General features: G+C 58.9%; 4 protein-coding genes across 13 annotated transcripts in view; 2 read left to right on the top strand and 2 right to left on the bottom strand.

The window, feature by feature from the left end:
• Positions 1-383, bottom strand: part of ALYREF (Aly/REF export factor) — a 5472-nt gene extending 5089 nt beyond the window's left edge. The window contains exon 1 of the mRNA XM_017879547.1: positions 376-383. Within this exon, the coding sequence (XP_017735036.1) occupies positions 376-383 (8 nt within the window). The remainder of the gene's footprint in view (positions 1-375) is intronic.
• Positions 384-1113: 730 nt separating this feature from the next.
• LOC108534107 (anaphase-promoting complex subunit 11) lies at positions 1114-7579 on the top strand. Its single transcript, XM_017879238.1, has 3 exons — positions 1114-1203; positions 2033-2152; positions 7231-7579. The coding sequence occupies exons 2-3, from the start codon at positions 2044-2046 to the stop codon at positions 7374-7376; spliced, it is 255 nt and encodes an 84-aa protein (XP_017734727.1). The 5' UTR covers positions 1114-1203; positions 2033-2043; the 3' UTR covers positions 7377-7579.
• Positions 7580-8761: 1182 nt separating this feature from the next.
• On the top strand, positions 8762-10168 carry NPB (neuropeptide B). The gene is given in 7 exon segments (XM_017879546.1): positions 8762-8831; positions 9278-9411; positions 9526-9577; positions 9580-9619; positions 9621-9711; positions 9713-9790; positions 9885-10168. Coding segments are annotated over 7 exon segments (594 nt in total). The 3' UTR covers positions 10014-10168.
• A 2-nt stretch (positions 10169-10170) lies between these two features.
• On the bottom strand, positions 10171-18455 carry PCYT2 (phosphate cytidylyltransferase 2, ethanolamine). 10 transcript variants are annotated; one of them, XM_017879231.1, is made up of 14 exons: positions 18438-18455; positions 16687-16775; positions 16055-16216; positions 15754-15820; positions 14951-15035; positions 14732-14776; positions 14380-14433; positions 13937-14075; positions 13646-13728; positions 13285-13362; positions 12862-12927; positions 12588-12653; positions 12271-12359; positions 10171-12196 (listed from the first exon to the last, which is right to left on the bottom strand). In XM_017879231.1, exons 2-14 carry the CDS (start codon positions 16766-16768, stop codon positions 12085-12087), a joined length of 1128 nt encoding a protein of 375 aa, XP_017734720.1. In that variant the 5' UTR covers positions 16769-16775; positions 18438-18455; the 3' UTR covers positions 10171-12084. The 10 variants fall into 10 exon arrangements, with proteins under 10 accessions (XP_017734720.1, XP_017734721.1, XP_017734722.1 ...); XM_017879230.1 differs by lacking the exon at positions 18438-18455 and adding an exon at positions 18075-18386 and having other exon boundaries at positions 11406-12196; XM_017879232.1 differs by lacking the exon at positions 14380-14433.
• Positions 18456-18461: the final 6 nt, after the last annotated feature.

Below are 18461 nucleotides of genomic sequence, written 5' to 3'. Positions count from 1 at the left end.
TTTTTTTTTTTTTTTTTTTTTTTTGAGTCAGGGCCAGCCCATTTCATGAATTTTAAGTTGTTTTGAGATATTTGCTTTTGTTTTTGTTTTTTGTTTTTTTTTGAGAGAAGTCTCGCTCTATCGTCCAGGCTGGAGTGCAGTGGCCGGATCTCAGCTCACTGCAAGCTCCGCCTCCCGGGTTCACGCCATTCTCCTGCCTCAGCCTCCCGAGTAGCTGGGACTACAGGCGCCCGTCACGTCACCCGGCTAGTTTTTTGTATTTTAGTAGAGACGGGGTTTCACCGTGTTAGCCAGGATGGTCTCGATCTCCTGACCTCATGATCCACCCGTCTCAGCCTCCCAAAGTGCCGGAATTACAGGCTTAAGCCACCGCACCCGGCCATGTTTTTGTTTTTTGAGCCAGTGTCTCCCCCTTCACCCAGACTGGAGTGCAGTGGTGTGATCTTGGCTCACTGCAGCATTGAACTCCTGGACTCCAGCTATCCTCTCGCCTCAGCCTCTCAGGCAGCTGGTGCACGCCACCACAGCAGGCTTTTTTTTTTTTTTTTTTTTTTTTTTTTGGAGACAGTCTCACTGTGTCGCCCAGGCTGGAGTGCAGTGCTGTGGTCTTGGCAAACTGCAACCTCTGCCTCCTGGGTCCAAGCGATTTTTGTGCCTCAGCCTCCCAAATAGCTGGGTGCTGGGATTATAGGTGTGCGCCACCACGCCTGGCTAATTTTGTGTGTGTGCGTGTGACGGAGCCTCACTCTGTTGCCCAGGCTGGAATGCAATGGCGTGATCTCGGCTCACTGTAACCTCTGCTTCCCAGGTTCAAGTGATTCTCCTGCCTCACCCTCCCGAGTAGCTGGGATAACAGGTGCCCACCACCACACCCAGCTAATTTTTTGTATTCTTAGTAGAGACAGGGTTTCAGTATGTTGGCCAAGCTGGTCTCGAACTCCTGACCTTGTGATCTGCCCGCCTCGGCCTCCATGCCGGCCTCTAATTTTTGTTTTTTTAGTAGAGATGGGGTTTCACCATGTTGGCCAGCCTGGTCTCGAACTCCTGACTTCAAGTGATCCACCTTCCTCAGCCACCCAAAGTGCTGGGATTACAGGCGTGAGCCGCCACCGACGGCTAATATTTTTGTATTTTTTGTAGAGACGGGGTTTCGTCATGTTGGCCAGGCCCACTTGAGATCTTTGAAGATATCCTCAACGTGAGGTAAAATGAAACTCCTGACAGTGTGATCTCCTTGTCCGTGAGGAGCTGAGTTCCCTCCCTTGGAGAGAAAAGTGTGCCCTTTCTCTAGATGGCTAAAGAAACCTCACAGATAGTTCTTTTTTTTTCCTTTTCTTTTTTTTTTTTTTTGGTAGAGACAGTCTCACTGTGTTACACAGGCTGGTCTCAAACTCCTGGGCTCAGGCGATCCTCCCAAGTTGGCCTCCCAGAGTGCTGGGATTCCAGTCGTGAGCCACAGCGGATTGCTGCCAGGGCTCGCTGTTCTGCAGTAGCTCCCCTGTAGCCCTGACCCTCTGGACCCAGAGCCCTTTACCTGTTATTTGTTTTAATAGAAACGGGGCTCACAGCAGGGCACGGTGGTTCACACCTGTAATCCCAGTACTTTGGGAGGCTGAGGCAGCAGATCGCTTGAGGCCAGGAGTTCAAGACCAGCCTGGCCTACGTGGTGAAACCTCGACTACTAAAAATACAAAAATTAGTCTGGTGTGGAGTCGCGTGCCTATAGTCTCAGCTACTCAGGAGGCAGAGGCACAAGAAATGAGGTGAGATCATGCCACTGCACTCCAGCCTGGGTGACAGAGTGAGACTCCGTCTCAAAAAAAAAAAAATTAATAAAAATAAAAGTAAAATAAAATAGAGCTCATGATGTTTCCCAGGCTGGGTTCGGACTCCTGGGCTGGAGTGATCCTCCTGCCTTGGCTCCCTGAGTAGCTGGGATTACACCGTGCCAGGCTTATACCTATTTTGGTGCCTAAATGTTCTAGCTTTGCAGACTCAGTTTAGCCAGTCGTCCTGTTCCCCTCCACCACAGGCTCTGTTGCCATGAAGGTGAAGATTAAGTGTTGGAACGGCGTGGCCACTTGGCTCTGGGTGGCCAATGATGAGAACTGTGGCATCTGCAGGATGGCATTTAACGGCTGCTGCCCCGACTGTGAGTGTCCCCTCCGTGCTGTCTGAGCTGCCCCGACTGTGAGCGTCCCCTCCGTGCTGTCTGAGCTGCCCCGGCTGTGAGTGTCCCCTCCGTGCTGGCTGCTGCCCCGACTGTGAGTGTCCCCTCCGTGCTGGCTGCTACCCCGACTGTGAGTGTCCCCTTCGCGCTGCCTGAGCTGCCCCGGCTGTGAGTGTCCCCTTCGTGCTGCCTGAGCTGCCCCAACTGTGAATGTCCCCTCCGTGCTGCCTGCTGCACTAGCCTCGGTGGCTCCTGTTAAACCTGCATGACATCCCCACAGTTCCTTTTCTTTTCTTTTTTTTTTTTTTTGAGACAGAGTTTCGCTCTTGTTGCCCAGGCTGGAGTGCAGTGGCACAATCTCGGCTCACCACAACCTCCGCCTCCTGGGCTCAAGCGATTCTTCTGCCCCAGCCTCCTGAGTACCTGGGATCACAGGTGTGCGCCACCACACTCGGCTAATTTTGTATTTTTCAGTAGAGACGGGGTTTCTCATGTTAGGCTGGCCTCAAACTGTCAACCTCAGGTGATTCACCTGCTTCAGCCTCCCAAAGTGATGGGATTACAGGCATGAGCCACTGCACTCCCCCAACATTTTCATTGTCATTTCATGAAGAAAAGTTGATAGAAAAAAAGCCAGGTAGTTGGGACTCATGTTTGTATAAAGATCCTGCACAGACTTGATAGCATGAAACTCAGCTGTGAAATACGTGGGATTAAAAAGGGATTGGAGGCCAGGTGGGCGGCCTACACCTGTCATTCCAGCATTGTGGGAGGCCAAGGTGGGCGGATCACAAGGTCAAGAGATCGAGGCCAGCACGGTGGCTCACACCTGTCATCCCAGCACTGTGGGAGGCTAAGGCAGGCAGATCACAGGGTCAGGAGATCGAGGCAGGGTGTGGTGGCCCACACTTGTCATCCCAGCACTGTGGGAGGCTGAGGGAGGCAGATCTTGAGGTCAGGAGACCATTCTGGCCAACATGGTGAAATGCCATCTCTACTAAAAATACAAAAATTAGCTGGGTGTGTGGTGCGTGCCTGTAATCTCAGCTACTGGGGAGGATGAGGCAGGAGAATAGCTTGAGTCTGGGAGACGGAGGTTGCCATGAGCCAAGAGCAAGACTCTGTCTCAAAAAAAAAAAAAAAAAGATTAGTTTAAACTTTTTATTTGAAAATTCTCAAAACTGAATGGCATAGGCTAGGCGCAGTGGCTCATGCCTATAATCCCAACACTTTGGGAGGCCAAGGCAGGCGGATTGCTTCAGGCCAGGAGTTCGAGACCAGCCTGGCCAACATGGCAAAACCCCGTCTCTACTAAAAAGTAAAAAAAATTAGCCGGGCATAGTGGCAGGCGCCTGTAAATCCCAGCACTTTGGGAGGCCAAGGCGGATGGATCACCTGAGGTCAGGAGTTTGAGACCAGCCTGGCCAACATGATAAAACCTCGTCTCTACTAAAAATACAAAAAAAGTAGCCAGGCGTGGTGGCGCATGCCTGTAATCCCAGCTACTCAGGAGGCTGAGGCAAGAGAATCGCTTGAACTTGGGAGGCAGAGGTTGTGGTGAGCCAAGGTCGCACCATTGCACTCCAGCCTGGGCAACAAGAGTGAAACTCCGTCTAAAAAAAAAAAAAAAAGTTTGATTACATTTAGGTTGAATGCAGAGTTTTGTATCAGCAAAATGGTTTTTCATGAGACCAAAATGAACATAAAGCAGAAGCAAGGGTCAAGGTTTTGCCCAGGGAGGACAAGAAGAACTCCCCAGAGGACAGTGGGCAATGGAGAGGACAGCGGGGAATGGGGAGGACCGAGAAGCTCCCCAGTATCCCAAGTAACCAGGCGTATTTTTGTGGGGTCAGGTGTATGCCCATATTGATTGACAGGGTCTCACTATGTTGCCCAAGCCGGACTTGAACTTCAGCAATCTTACTGCCTCAGCCTTGCGAGTACACACCACCACACTCATCTGGCTTTGCTTTTTTTTTTTTTTCTTTTTTTGAGATAGAGTCTTGCCCTGTTGCCCAGGCTGGAGTACAGTGGCACCATCTCAGCTCACCACAACACCCGCCCTTCTGAGTTCAAGTGATTCTCCAGCCTCAGCCTCCCAAGTAGCTGGAATTACAGGTGCGCACCACCACGGCCAGCTAATTTGTTATATTTTTAGCAGAGACAAGGTTTTACCATGTTGGCCAGGCTGGTCTCAAACTCCTGACCTCAGGTGATCCGTCCGCCTCGGCCTCCCAAAATACTGGGATTACAGGTGTGAGCCACCACCCCCCATCTTGCTTCTTTTTTTTTTTTTTTTTTTTTTTTTTTTTGAGGCAGAGTTCTCCACTCGTCGCCGGGGCTTGGGAGTTTGCAGTGGCCCGGAATCTCAGCCCTCACTTGCAAGCTTCCGCCTCCGGGTTTACGCATTCTCCTGCCTCAAGCCCATCCCGAGTAGCTGGGACCACAGGGCGCCCACCACTTCCCGGCTAGTTTTTGTATTTTTAGTAGAGACGGGGGTTTTCACCGTGTTTAGCCAGGATGGTCCGATCTCCTGACCTCGTGTCCGCCGTCTTCCGGCTCCAAAGTGCTGGGATTACAGGCTTGAGCCACCGCGCCCGCCCATCTTTTGCTTCTTTAGGTGAACATTGAAATGACTGAAATCTTAGTAACAATTTTTTTTTTTTTTTTTTTTTTTTTGAGACAGCGTCTTGCTCTGTCACCCAGGCAGCAGTGTAGTGGCAAAATCATAGCTCACTGTAGCCTTCAATTCCTGGGCTCAAGTGATTCTCCCACCTCAGCCTCTCAAGTAGCTGGGACTGCAGGCAGGCTCCACGATGCCTGGCTAATTTGTGTTTTAATTTTTTGTGGAGACAGGGTTTTGCTGTGTTGCCAAGGCTAGTCTTGAACTCCTGGGCTCAAGGGATCTGCCTGCCTGGGCCTACCAAAGTGCCGGGATTACAGACGTGAGCCACCATGCCTGAACAAAACTACATAAATTTTTAATTTTTTTTTTTTTGTGGAAATGGAGTCTCACTGTGTTTCCCAGGCTGGTCTCAAACTCTTGACTCTGTCCTGCCACAGCCTCCCAAAGTGCTGGGATTATAGGCATGGTGCCTGGCCAGTACAAATACTTGTTATTCTAGGCTTAACTTTTACATTGGCCCTAGCTAAACAGAAATCTCATTACTCAGGAATTAATCCTCATTTAATCAAATGGGTAGAGTGTAATATTAGGAAATTATTGATTGACTCTGCCTGATTGGATTTGTACTTAATAGCTAATTAGGTTAATAACTAAATTCACAAGGCATGGTTTTATTTGATCTCTTTTAAATTGCTCTTAAGGATGTAACAAAGACAGCACGGGGTACCCTGAGGGCAGTCACTCAACTTCTGGAGCAGCAGGTTAACTTCTGAAATTCCTCCAAACCATGTGTCCACGCCTAGTCTGGCTGCATCTGTGGGCCAGATGTGGGTGGTGAATCCTGTGGATGAGAGGCGGCACTAGGCAGCCCCCGACTGACTGCATTGGTGGGTCCACAGGCAGCCTGCAGAGCCCGGCCTGCACCATGCCAGGGCTCTGGCCGATGGGACATCCAGAGGGGTGTTACCCTGAACTCTCAGCATCTCTCCACTGGCACAGTGCGCCCAGGCTTTGTTAAAATGGGACCTGTTGGCTGCACACTAAGGATTTGAGAGTCTGATTTTTGGACCTGCTGATGGTTACGTTATAATGAGTCAGTGTTAATGCGCAAAGCGTTTGACAAATCTAATGTGCTTCCGGGCTAAGCAGCACCAGGTTTCTTTTGCTAAAATTGAACTCCTTTGAAAAATTCAGAGTGGCTAAGTTCAACAAAGACCGTGGGAGCCCGAGGCTGGTAAACAGTGAGTCTATCCCGCATCCCAGAGGACTCTCGTGGCAATGCAGTTTTGCCGAGAGGAGTTTTAATTTAAAGAAATGCAATCAGGAGATCAGCAGGTCCTTGAATGAGTCAGCCTCAGTGCATCTGCGGACTCATCAGACACCCCAGGCCGGCTTTGGGTGGGTTACGCACTAGAACAAAGCGGCACCTTTGTCCAACGGGGCCTCTCCTGCGTACTCAGACCCTGCTCCTCAGGGGGCTAGCAAGCTTCAGCTCTCATTTGAAAGGGGTGATTTCAAGCAGAGTTGTGCTGAGGCTAGAAAGCCCCCATGGGCAGGTCCTCCCAGGGCTGGGAGTGGGCATGCTGTGGGGCCGGTGCCGCCAGGACAGGAGGGCGGCCACGAGCTCCAGCGCCACAATGCCAGACCGACCCTGCCCCGGGGCTGGGGCTGGGACTTGCCATGCTCTGCTGGCAGCAGCTGTTTCATGGGGTTTTCCAGGCTCTTGGAGATCAGGGACACTTGTTTCTCTTGATCATGGCTGATATGAGTATCCCTTTCTGTCAGGCCCTCTCCATGGAGAAAGCATTTCTAGGTGTTTGGGCTCGTGCCCACAGCCTGTGCCTGTCCTGGGAGGCAGGGCCCGTCGACACGACGTCCCCAGTGCTTGGGCGGCACCCCGGATTCCTGGTGTCTAGGGAAGAGTCTTCTAGGTCCCCAAGCCCCACCCCTCATGCCCTTGATCAAGAGGCCAGTTCACTACTCAGATGTGTGTCTCCTTGGTGCCTTGACCATTCATGTGACCTTTTTGGCATCACAGATCAAGTGTCTGCAGGTGGGCCCAGGGCCTGTAGGTCAGACGATGCCCTTTTTCCCCAGCCTCAAGCACAGGGGACAGTGGTCTAGACCAGAGTGCCTCCTCCCTGATGCCGCCTCTTCAGCAAGGTTCCTGGGCTCCCTGCTGAACATGATGAGCCTGGGCGTGGTTGCCCCAGGTGGAGGCCTCATGTCTGGTGTAGTTGCTGGTCTTCTCCTGGGGGCAGGCTGGTCAGGAGACCGATTGGGTAACACTCCTGATTTCAGCTTCTCTGAAACATGAGAGGCTGCAGTGCTGGAGCCACTGCCCAGGGTCCCAACCTGCATCCCTGCCTGGCTTGTCACGTGCTCTGTGTCCAGCCTGGTCATGCCTGTCCTTTTCCCCACCTCCCCTCTGTAGGCAAGGTGCCTGGCGACGACTGCCCGCTGGTGTGGGGCCAGTGCTCCCACTGCTTCCACATGCACTGCATCCTCAAGTGGCTGCACGCGCAGCAGGTGCAGCAGCACTGCCCCATGTGTCGCCAGGAATGGAAGTTCAAGGAGTGAGGCCCGGCCTGGCCCTCGCTGGAGGGGGCGTCCCGCGGCCCCTTCCTCATGCTGGCGCTGATGGCTGCGGTAGCTGCTGCTGGGGACAGCGCCCCTGGGCTGTAACAAGGTGGAAACAAGGGCTGGAGCTGCGTTTGTTTTCCCATCACTATGTTGACACTTTTATCCAATAAGTAAAAACTCATTAAACTACTCAAATCTTGCTGGAGGCCGCTGGGTGCCTGTGTTCTCAGCATATTGATGCGGTCTCGGTGTGTTTTGATATGAAAACTCTCATGAATAAACATCTCCGTGAAACGCTGTCAAGGCACTCATCAAACCCTGAGTCACAACTGGGAGGAGAAGGAGCGGGAGGGTAGGGCCTGAGGCATGCTCTTGCCTGCTGGATGGCCGGGCGGCCCTGGACCCTCCCTAGGGCTGGCTCTGAGGGACTCTGGCTGTGCACAGCTGGCGGCTGCTGCTTGTGGTGCCCCCAGACTGAAGGCCACCATCTCTAAGCAGGCGTCCATGGTTCTCACTGGGACTGTCTGCAGCTCCTCGCTGGAGCTGGGCCTCCCGGTGTCTTGACACTGGGAAGTGTGTCCACACGTCTGAGGCTTCCCTACCTAGGGAAGGGTGGCCCTGGGTGGCTCCGTTGCTCCCCACAATTGTGGTGGGAAGGGGCCACTGGGGGAGCGGCAGCCCCAGGGTCTCAGGCTGCTTCTGGACAGCGCAGGCTATGTCTCTAGTAACCTAGGGAGCCCTTGGCATTCATGGGGCCAGTGCCCTGTGCCCAGTGGGAGCCTCTTGACACTTCCTTCCTCACAGCACCCGGGAGTGGACCAGGCCTCACCTGAAATCTGTGTCAGAGTTCCCTAGAGACAGGACTCTCTATATGAAGAGTATATATGAAGAGTTTGTTGGGAGTGTTGACTCACACTATCACAAGGTGAAGTCGCACAATAAGCCATCTGCAAGATGAGGAGCAAGGAAGCCAGTCTGAGTCCCAAAACAAAAGTAGAGAAGCCAACAGTGCAGCCTTCAGTCTGTGGCCAAAGGGCGGAGAGCCCCTGGCAAGCCACTGGTGTGGGTCCAAGAGTCCGAAAGCTGAAGAACTTGGGAGTCTGATGTTCGAGGGCAGGAAGCATCCAGCACGGGAGAAAGATGGAGGCCAGACTCAGCCAGTCTAGTCTTTCCACGTTCCTCTGCCTGCTTGTCTGCTGGCTGTGCTGGCAGCTGATTAGGTGGTGCCCACCTGGATTGAGGGTGGGTCTGCCTCTCCCAGCCACTGACTCAAAGGGGAATCTCCTCTGGCAACGCCCTCATGGACACACCAGGGACAATACTTTGCATCCTTCGATCCCATCAAAATAACACTCAAGTGTTCACCATCACACCTGGGAAGCATGGAACCCAGAAACAAGTACCAGGGCTCCAGTGCCAGTGCCTGTCCTGGGGAGATATCCAAAAGAAGACGTGACCAGGACCTTGGGGGAGCATGAAATGGTGAGGGCACAGTGAGCTTGAAGGCGGATGTCCCCTGCCAAGAGAGCGGCTGGCAGTCCTGCCTGGTGCCCTTCCAGGGGCAGAGCTGGCAGAGAGGGGCCTCCAGGAATCGTGGAGCCCCAGTGCCTTGGTGTGGCTTTCCTGAGGTCAGTGCCTGACCTTCTTCCCTGCTCCCAGAGCACCCCGTCAGTAGCAGCCCTGCTGGTGGCACCTTCCCCGAAGGGCATGAAGGAAATGAGGGCCCCACAAGCCACATGGACTCATGCCTGGAGCCAAGAATACCCCTCAGGGTGGGAAAACCGCCCCCTGGGCACTGCGCAGTGTGGCTGGCTCTCCAGCCTCAGGAGTCCTGGGGACTTCCTGGGGGACGACTCCTCGGGCTGAGCGCCCGTGGGCCCTCCCCTGCTCCCACTGAGGCCCACGCAGGCCGGGCCTGAAGGACGCGAGCGGCGTGGGTGGGGAGCTTGAGGGGCGTCGGGCTCCGACCAAGCGCCAGATCCTGCGCGCCTCCAGCGCTCACCCGCGCGGCTGGTTCCTCTGGGATGCGGTGGTGCGGCGGGTCCTCCGCGCGCGCCGGCTGCACCCCACGCCCGCCGCCCCGGCCCCCGCAGCCTCGGCCCGCCCCGCCGCAGTATAAGGCGGCAGAGGCGGTGGCCGCTCCGAGCCCGACGCCGCGCCCCCGCCGCGTCCCCATGCCCGGCCCGCGACACTGGCGGCCACCTGGCGCTGTGCCTGCTGCTGGCGCCGCCCGGCCTCGCGTGTCAAGCCGGCGCGGGGCGCGGCTCTACTCTGTGGGCCGCGCGCGGGGCTGCTGTCCGGTTCGCGGTCCCCGTACGCGCGGCGCTCCCGGCGCGCACAGAGGGGCGGAACCCCCGGGCCGGGCCGGCGCCTCCCCGGAGCCGCAACTGCACCCCAGACTGCGGAGCCTCGTGAGTCCAGCGGGCGGGCCGGGGGCTGACGGGGTGCGGCGGCAGGACGGGGTGGGGGCGCGGCGGCCTCTCAGCCTCTGCCCGCCCGCCCCAGGCCGTGTGCGTCCAGGACGTCGCTCCGAACCTGCAGAGGTGCGAGCGGCTGCCCGACGGCCGCGGGACCTCCCAGTGCAAGGCGGACGTCTTCCTGTCCCTGCGCTCAGCCGACTGTCGCGCCCCCTGAGCCCGGAACCCGGACCTCTCCTGGCACTGCTGGGGACCCCCGCCACCATCGTCCTACTCGGGGACCCCAGGCCCCGCCGGCGCGGGATGGCGCCCCAGCTCTCCCCTACTCCGTCCACCCCGCAGTTCGTGGTAAACAAATAAATAATGAGGTGGCCTCGGAGTGAGGGCTACTGGAGGACTGGCAGCCAGGCCACGAGGGGATCGGGACCTGGAAGTCCCCAAGCCTGGGTATGAGAGGGCAGCTGGGTGTGCGGCGGCAGGGCAAGGTTGGCCTGGGCCGCCCAGAGGTCTTCAGACCCAGGGGCCAAGCTGGCCACGACGCAGCCCCGTGGTGAAGCCGCGCCTAACCTTGGTGTTCCCTGGGGGAAACTGCAGGTCCCCAGTGTCTTCCCCAGCCCTTCGCTCCCCCACTCGAGAGGCAAATCTGTGAGGGAATGGGCTGGAGCCCCTGGCTGCTTTCCTCTTGCCCCCATCCCTTCTGGCCAGGCCAAGTCCGAGGGTGCAGGGGCAAAGAGGAGAGCTGGGGGCCTGAGCCCTGGCCCCAGAGACCCAGAGCATGCTTCCCCAGAGCTGAGGGTGGGAGACAGGTGGGTTCTCCCTCGGCGGTTGGGTGACTCCAGCACTGGCTTGGGCCCTGGCCTCCAATGCTTCCAAGGGAACAGGGCCAGGCCCACTTCCGGGCCCAGGCAGCAACAGGCGGGGCCTTTCCACCCTCCCCAAGCCTGGGGCCCAGGCAGCCCCTGTCCCGCACCAATCTGTCTATGGGGAAGTGGCTGGTCCCTCTGCTCAGGGGACCCTGCAGCCCAGGGGTCTGAGTGGGAGCCTCGGCACCACCCCACCTCTGAAAGCAGGGACCTGACAGCACGAGGATGGCCTGTGCCCCTCACACCTTGGCCCCTGGCTCGGAGAGCAGGGTGAGAGGCTGACTTCCTGGGCTGTGGGGAGCCTCATGTGCAGCTCGCCTCCGGCTCCTGTGCTGGGTCATGAGGTCAACCTCACAACAGCAGCAGACAGGCCCACGGAGGCCCCACATGGGTCAGGTGCTGCAGGGCAGGGCCCATTCTGGTGAGGAGTGTGGGGCTGAAACAAGTCCTGATCATAAGCCTCATTTTGAGTGCGGCGAGACCAGGCAGTCTATGGGCTCCCCAGACACCTCCCGGAGGCTGCAGTAAGAGCCTCTTCAGCCTCTGGGCTGCTCCAGGCGGGCCCTGACAGGCGTGCAGGAGACAGAGATCCCATGGCCCCTGGAGGGGCCAAGGGGCAAGGAGCCTCAGCCCTGGCTCTCCTTCCTGTTCTAGCATCACCTGCTATAGGGGGTGGCCCCTGGCTTTGGAGGGTTGGAGGCCGGGGTTTCACTCACTGCCAGGCTGCCTGCTGCACACCCGGCTGCTGGCTGCATGGTCAGGGCAGGGCCAAGAGGCTCTGCTTGCTGGGTGGTTCCCTGGTCCTTCCCAGCAGGGCTGGGAGCCCCATGCAGCAGTGCCACCAGGCTTTATTCGGTTGTACCAAAGAGATTTACATCAGCCATGTACAAACAGAACAGAGTCCATAAGGAGAGCGGCGAAGCTGCCGGGAATGAAGGCAAGCGTGTTTTCCTGGAGCCAGGCGCCGGGTGGCAGGACACCGTGTTGGGGGGTGCCAAGTGGGAGGTGTGGTCTGCACCCAGAGAACTAAAGGGGTGACCGTAGTCGCTGCTCCCTAAAGCCCTCCGCTCTGCACCTCCCGCCACAGCTGGGTGGGCAGTCAGTGTGGCCTCTGTCCAGGTGGTGGGGACATCCGGGGACCAGGTGGGGGCGCACGCAGGAGTGCTGCATTTCGGGCTGCAGGTGCTGTCTGCCCGTCTCACTGCCGGCCTCTCCACTGTGCTGGACGCTCTCTCTGAGCAGCTTCGCTGGAAAGGGTGGAAAGTGCTGCAAACCAGGCACCTTAAAGGCAGGCAGGAGGCAGAGTCGTCACCAGCCCTTCTAGAGCCAGGCCAATTAGAGAGGGCGGCCCTGCAGAGTCTTATGTCCAAATGCAGAAGGTGCAGAAGCAGAGCAGGGGGAGGGCCGGCCAGGGCCTCCGCCAGGTCAGAAGTCGCCATCGCGCTCCCCCAGGGGCTGTGCCGCCTGCCGCCTGGCGGCCTCCAGAAAGGCCAGCTCCTTGGCTTCTTTCTTCTGGTTTCGTGCCTCATACTCCAACCTGGGGGGAGGGCAGGGTAAGTCTAGCGGAGAGCGCCTACGAGGCGGCTCCAAGGTGCCCCCACCCAGCTGCACCTGTTGGTGATGATCCGCTGCACGATGAGGTCCGTGGTGAGGTTGCTGCCACTGTCAATCTGACAGAAGATGCCCCTTCTCTTGGGTTCCTGGGGGTCCAGAGAGGAGGAGCGGGATGAAGGTCCCTGCGGACCTCCCCAAGACCCATCCGGTGCCCTGCCCCAGAGAGAGACCAGTGCCCAGGGTCCTGTGGGAGTGGTGTAGTCAGAGCAGCTGCAGCCACCATGCCCGTTTCCCAGGTAGGCACAGTGAGACATTAAATGGCTGGGAGGTGCCAATGGCAACCCCTGTGCCCAGCAAGGGCCAGCATGACCCACCTGGTATGGGTCGGAGCCGTCCCTGTCAGGGATAATTTCCGTCTTGCCGTGACACACCAGGTCCACCTGGAGAAGGAGTGGGAGGTCAGGAGCCCTCCCTGGGGAGGCAGCTGCCGTAGCCACCCACAGCCCAGCACAGGCCCTGGGGGTTGGGAGAGCCGACCCTGCCCCTTCCTCAGCCCAGGCACCTCCTAGGCCCTGTGTAGGAGGAGCCCATAGCCCGCCTGTGTTCCCAGCCCATGTGGGAACAAGGTGAGCCCATGCGGAGCCTCACCTTGAAGTGACTCAGGAGCTCTGCTGTGACCGCATACGGGGCCCCAATCACCACTTCAGACACGTACTGCAGGGACAGTAGCACAAAGACTTGCTCGGTCCCTGCTACTGGCAAGCCAGGGCCACAGGGTGGTGGGAGATGGCCCAGACATGGGGCTGGGCTTCCAGTGAGTAGCAGGGATAGGCTGGGCAGGCTGAGGACCCCTGGGGCTCCTCCATGAGGCAAGAAGGAACAGCACCTGGAGACCCGAGCACCCCTCCTCCTGCCTCAACAAACAGGTCTGGGCATGTGCCACAGAGCTCGGGGTGCTGGGTGCGGCTCTGCCAGGACCCAAGCCCCCTGCCCTGGCTCAAGGAGGCCCTTGGTGGGGGGGATGTTGTGGGAAGGTCCCCCATCCCTGGGCCGGCTCCTGGCCCCACTCACCCGGCAGGCCAACACGCTCAAGGTGCGCTCGTGCAGATTCATGATGGGGTAGTTCTTCCCCTTGTAGTGATTGACCTCCTGCGGCCAGAGTGAGGCTAGCTCAGCCCCGAAACCTTGGGGGGACAGGGTGTGCCCCTCCCAGCTGTCCCTTATGGGAAGAAGTCGGGAAGGGTGCCCACCCTTGTGGAGATGCCCCAGACAGGATAGCTCTGGACCCCAGAAGCCCATGATCACCCCCCCAGGGTCTCCTCTGACTTCACCTGAGGCCTCCTCCTAGAGACCACCTGCACCCAACACCAACCCTTAGGGCCCCTCGAGCCCATCAGCTGCTCAGGGGCCCAGGGAACAAGAGGGCAGTGACCTGGTCAAAGTGTAAGCCTGCGATGATATAGGGCCTCTCTGCCAGCCTGTGCACCTTCTCCAGGAAGTCCACATGCCCGATGTCTGCGCCCAGGTTAAGAAGCAGTCGGGATGGAGATGACAGGGAGCAGCTCCCTGACAGCTCATGCCCAAGGGCCTCCCCACCATCCTCCCTGCCGACAGCTGCTCCCCTGCAAACCAGCCCAGTCTGGGGCCCCAAGAAGTCAAACTGAAGCCTCCGGGTCCCACCCCACGTGGCACACGTAGGGAGCAGCAGAGGCTCAGAGGATACGGAACAGGTCGAAGGCGCCAGCCACATAGATGACTGTCTCCCCTGGCTGGGGCTCCTTCCCGGAAGCAAACTGGATGATCTTCTGAGATGTCTGCAGGAACTGGGATACCCCGGTCCAGGGGTTCCGCCCACCAGGGCACTGCAAGCCAAGAGAGGGAGCAGGTTGGCTGGGGAGGCCTCCCAGGTGCTGCCCTCGCCAGGTCACCAAACCCTCAGCTGTCGCCTGCCAGCAATCCCATTTCCAGCCAGTCACCTCGGGCGGGGGACACACTGCCAGGCCAGGTGGCAGGCGGGACTGTGGCGCCACCCCACAGCCACAGCAGGTACCACAGCTGACACCACTTCAGCCCAGCCAGTGACCGCTAGGAGGAGGCAAGGAGCCCGGCGGCGAGTGCACACAGCCCTTGGGAGGGACCCGGCACCCTGAGACCACTGTCTGTCACCTGGGAGGATCCTTCTGAGGAAAGTATGTCCCCAGCGGGTATCGGGTGAGGGGGCTACAAAGGGAGAGAGGGCCAGGCCACTTGGTTAGAGAACACCTGTCCACAGGCAAGTCCTTGCTCCTCCTCCAAGCAGTGGCTGCCATGACCGGCCAGCCGGTGCCGCCGCTGCCTGCCCTCCCTCCCGGCGTCCACCAGCCGGCCGAACCTGGCAGTCAGTGCCTGGTCAGTGCCAGGGAGGGAGAGAGGAGGGTGAGGCTCTGGGCTGGCCTTTCCCCAAGGGATGACCAGGACAGGTGGCCGGGGGAGCCCCCTGCAGCTGTGTGCTCAGCTTCCCCTCCACGGCCGCACTCACCTTGCCAAAACTGTCTGCATACTCCCGGTACTCAGAAGACATCTCCTGCACAGAAGGGCAGAGCAGGGCTGAGGGGCCTGCCCTCCAGGCGTGGCGACCCCAGGACTGGGTGGGGATGGGGAGCAGTGGGCAGGAGGGCCCTGAGGGGGCAGGGAGGTGCCCCTCCTTTCCCCTGGCGACCTTGACCCAGGGGCCTTGGGGATTCCGCCCTTGACTCACCTGGCTGCTGTGGTGGGCTTTGGTCACCAGCAGCATGCGGCCCACGAGGTCTGTGGTGGACACCCCTTGTGTGCGCTTGCACTCTCTGGGGGACAGAGCAGGAGTGGGGTCTCATCCTGGGACACTTGAAAGGCTGTCTCCTGCTACCACCACTAGGGACACCAGCGGCCCTGCTGTGGCAGAACCCATGGCTGCCCCAAAGTCTGAGGGTCCCCTCCCTGCACAAGGCTATAACAGAAAACCTGGGTTGGGAATGTGGGGAAGGCCTCCACGCGTTTACTGACTGAAGGGAGTGACAGGAGCATGGAAAAGGACCATGGAAAAGGACCCTTGCTAGGGCTCAGGTGTGCAATGCTGGGGAGAGGGCGGGCACTTGGGCAGTGGCTCTGCTCCCCGCCTCCCTCACGCCCACGTCCTGAACGCTGAGCATCTGCGGCCGAGTGAATTCTCAGCTGCAGCATCCCGTGCAGGAGCCACTGGCCTCATGTCTCTGACGCCTGGTAATTCAGATATAGTGCCAGTTCCATAGCAGTGCCAGCCACGTCCCCCGAGCTCAACAGCTGCCACCTCACAAAGCTGTGCCTTTGGAGCCCTGAGGCTACGGGTCTGCAGCACCAAATGGTGAGGGCCTCCAGGCCACCCCACAATGGCACCTCCATTCCTCAAGTTCCCGGTCCTTGGAGTGAGGAACATGGCCCAGGGCCCAGACGCCCCCTCACGGGCTCCCGGGAAACACCAAAGCACAAGCCAGGAGGGAGCCCGTGCCCAGCCCCTGGATGGCCAGGTCCATGGTGGAGACTCACCTGTACCTGCCGGCCTGCTTTACCTCCTCATAGGTGTCCCGGCCGTCTACAGTCAGGGTGATGTCATCTAAGCAGTGACACACAAGGACAAGGATCCTTAACCCAAAGCCATCAGACCGTTCAGAGCCCAGGACCCCCTCAGCCCCTGGCCTGCCCTAGTGCCACATGCCCATTTCTAGGTAGGGGCCCGGAAATATCTCAGATCCTTGAAGGGCATGGAGGCTCCCTTTTCCCAGATGTCCCACCAGCAGATCTGATCCTGAGCCACCTGATGGCCCCAGGCCCCAGGCCCACCACTCACTGCCGTGAACACAGAAGTCACAGTTGTATTTGTCCAGGGTCTCTAGCGTAGTGACGTAGGGGGCGGCGGGCACCACCTCGTCCACCCATTTGATGGCCTGCACCATCTTGTATCTCTCCTCCTGAGTGAACACCGGGGGCCCCTTGTGCTTGGCGATCTCCTCTAGGGAAAGGACAAGGAGACTGGGGACCCCAGCCCGCCGGCCCCTGCATACGAGGCCCCTTCCCAGCACCCAGCTACAGCCACACGCGAGGGCCGGTGGGGGCAGGCTGGCTGCCTCGCCTGGCCCTTAGCCCACTAGTGCTGGTCAACTGGGTGGCTGGCTCCCCTGTGAGGGTCTCAGGCAAAGGCAGAGATTCCTTCTGAAGAGCAGGTGCTCAGCCCCTCAAGGCTTGGGAGCCACGCTGGCAGTGGTGGGGAGCAGGTGCCCCTTCTCTTTAGCTGGGACAGGAAGTGCAAGATGGGAAAGGCATTAGGCCATCCTCAGCTGGGGCCGGGCTGGGTGAGCCTACAGTGCTGTCCCCTATAGCTGAGCCCTGGCAAGGCGGCCCAGGCCTGCCGGCTTTCAGTCAATGGGCGCAACCCACAGGAGGGCTGGGGGACCGTGAGTGGGCGAGGCCACCTGTGCGTACCATCAGTGTGCACGCCTACGATGAGGTAGTCGCCCATGGCCCGTGCCTGGCGCAGCTGGTTAGAGTGGCCGTAATGCACCATGTCATAGCTGTGGAGACAAAGAGAGTGGGTGGTGCCTGTGCCAAGGGTGGGGGCCAGGTGGCCCTGTGGCTTAGGGGCAGAGTTTTGCTCCTCTGAGGACTCCTTAGGAAGCACTTTGAGAAGCTGCTGCTGGGAGCCCTGGGACTGGGATTCAGAAGATGTAGGTGCTCAGCTCTCCACCCCACTGGCTCCTGGGCCTGATGGTGGGACCCCTGTGCCAGATCTAGAAAGGGTGGCGGGGGCAGAGACGTCAAGGCCTGGCTGGGTCTGGAGGACTGGTGGGTGCAGGACAGACTGGAGCCCACAGTGAACTGCAGGGCCACGTGTCCTATCCCCTCACCCAATATCAACTGCCCTGGGCAGTCACTTTAAAATAGATCAATGTTAACTTTTGGGGTAGGGTTGGATCCTAGACTATGACAAGCGAACAGTCCCTGGGGCTAACCCAAAACAAATCCAACCACAAAATAAAACCCTGAAAACCCTGAAAATCGCCCTGAAAATCCTGTTTCCTCCTCCCCGACGGCCTCTGAAGCTCCCCAGGCTTAACACTAAGGGTGTACAGCCACTGCCTTGCCACTTGGTTCTAGAGTTTTCATTCATAAATCTCAGTCTGCTAACATGTGAACTCTCAAGCCCAAAGCTACACAGCCCTGCCACCAACTGGGCCCCGCTGCCCTGGCTTCTTCGTCACTTCCTTACAGTAGCTGCCCATCCCCTCAAGAGTGGACGAAGCTGTCCCTGCCTCTCCAGGAGAGGTGTGACCCTGGCAGCCCACACAGTGCACAAAGCTGCTCCACTGCACACCACGCTTCCTCCCAGCACCCCTGCCACAGTGCACGGAGTCCCAGCAGACATGCAGGGTGAAGTCTGGCGGGCCCATGTACCCACTGGACAGGCTGGAAGGAGGGGGGTCAGAGGCTAGGCCAGGGGACCACAGCCTGGAATGGGGCTGGGGCCTGGTCAGGGCAAGGTCAAAGTCCACTGACACAAAGCCACATTCCTTCTCCCAGAGGTGACTCAGGCACAGGGAAGAAGGCCCTGCCTGCTCTCCTGGGAAGGGCTAATCAGAGGCGCTTGCTTCGGGGATTCCATGCGGCAGGCACGTGAAAGGGTCAGAGGTAGCAAATTATCAGTAACGGTCATCTTTCTTTCACTTGACAACCCCAAACTTTTCTTAAAACAATGCCGTGTCTGACTGGCCAGAGAAGACCGATTGCATTCTAGCCCCGGGGAGGAGGACCCGGGAGCCCGCGGGCTTCACTGCGGGTCCCGGACAGGCAGGTCCCACCCGATGTCCACCTACAGGGACGCTCGCCCGGAGGCCAGGGGAACCCCTGGACCGGAGCCGGGCAAGCTGGTTGCTGCTGGTTACGGAGAAGCAGGGAGGCCGTGGCTCCAGATCTCAGCGCGGTGGCTGCACCGGAGAGGTCGGCGTGACCGGGCGGGGCCTCCGCCAGGGATAGACAGGGGCGCCCACGGCAGGGCGCGGAGCCTCCGCAGCCTGACCCTCGCGGCGGGCCCGGCCCCGCAGCCTGCCATCCCCGGCCCACGCCGGACGAGGACGCCACCCAGAATGCGGGCCCGGTCCCCGGGCAACGGCTGGCGCGGCGCCCCGGAAGGAAGCCGGCCCCGGCGTCCCCGCGGCCCGCCCCGGTCCCGCGCTCACCAGCCGTCGCACCACACCCTCACG

The sequence above is a fragment of the Rhinopithecus bieti genome, unplaced genomic scaffold (genome assembly GCF_001698545.2).
Source record: "Rhinopithecus bieti isolate Rb0 unplaced genomic scaffold, ASM169854v2 scaffold_9899, whole genome shotgun sequence".
NCBI classification, from domain to species: domain Eukaryota; kingdom Metazoa; phylum Chordata; class Mammalia; order Primates; family Cercopithecidae; genus Rhinopithecus; species Rhinopithecus bieti.
The sequence above is the reverse complement of the archived record's forward strand: the minus strand, read 5'-3'. Positions and strand labels throughout refer to the sequence as shown.

Coding starts and splice junctions, on each gene's coding strand:
- LOC108534107 (XM_017879238.1), top strand. CDS start 2,044: ATGAAGGTGAAGATTAAGTGTTGGAACGGCGTGGCCACTTGGCTCTGG. Junction 2,153..7,230: donor TAACGGCTGCTGCCCCGACT/GTGAGTGTCCCC, acceptor TCCCCTCTGTAG/GCAAGGTGCCTGGCGACGAC.
- PCYT2 (XM_017879229.1), bottom strand. CDS start 16,768: ATGGTGCATTACGGCCACTCTAACCAGCTGCGCCAGGCACGGGCCATG. Junction 15,036..15,753: donor AAGCAGGCCGGCAGGTACAG/GTGAGTCTCCAC, acceptor TCTGTCCCCCAG/AGAGTGCAAGCGCACACAAG. Junction 12,360..12,587: donor ACGGCTCCGACCCATACCAG/GTGGGTCATGCT, acceptor CTGGACCCCCAG/GAACCCAAGAGAAGGGGCAT.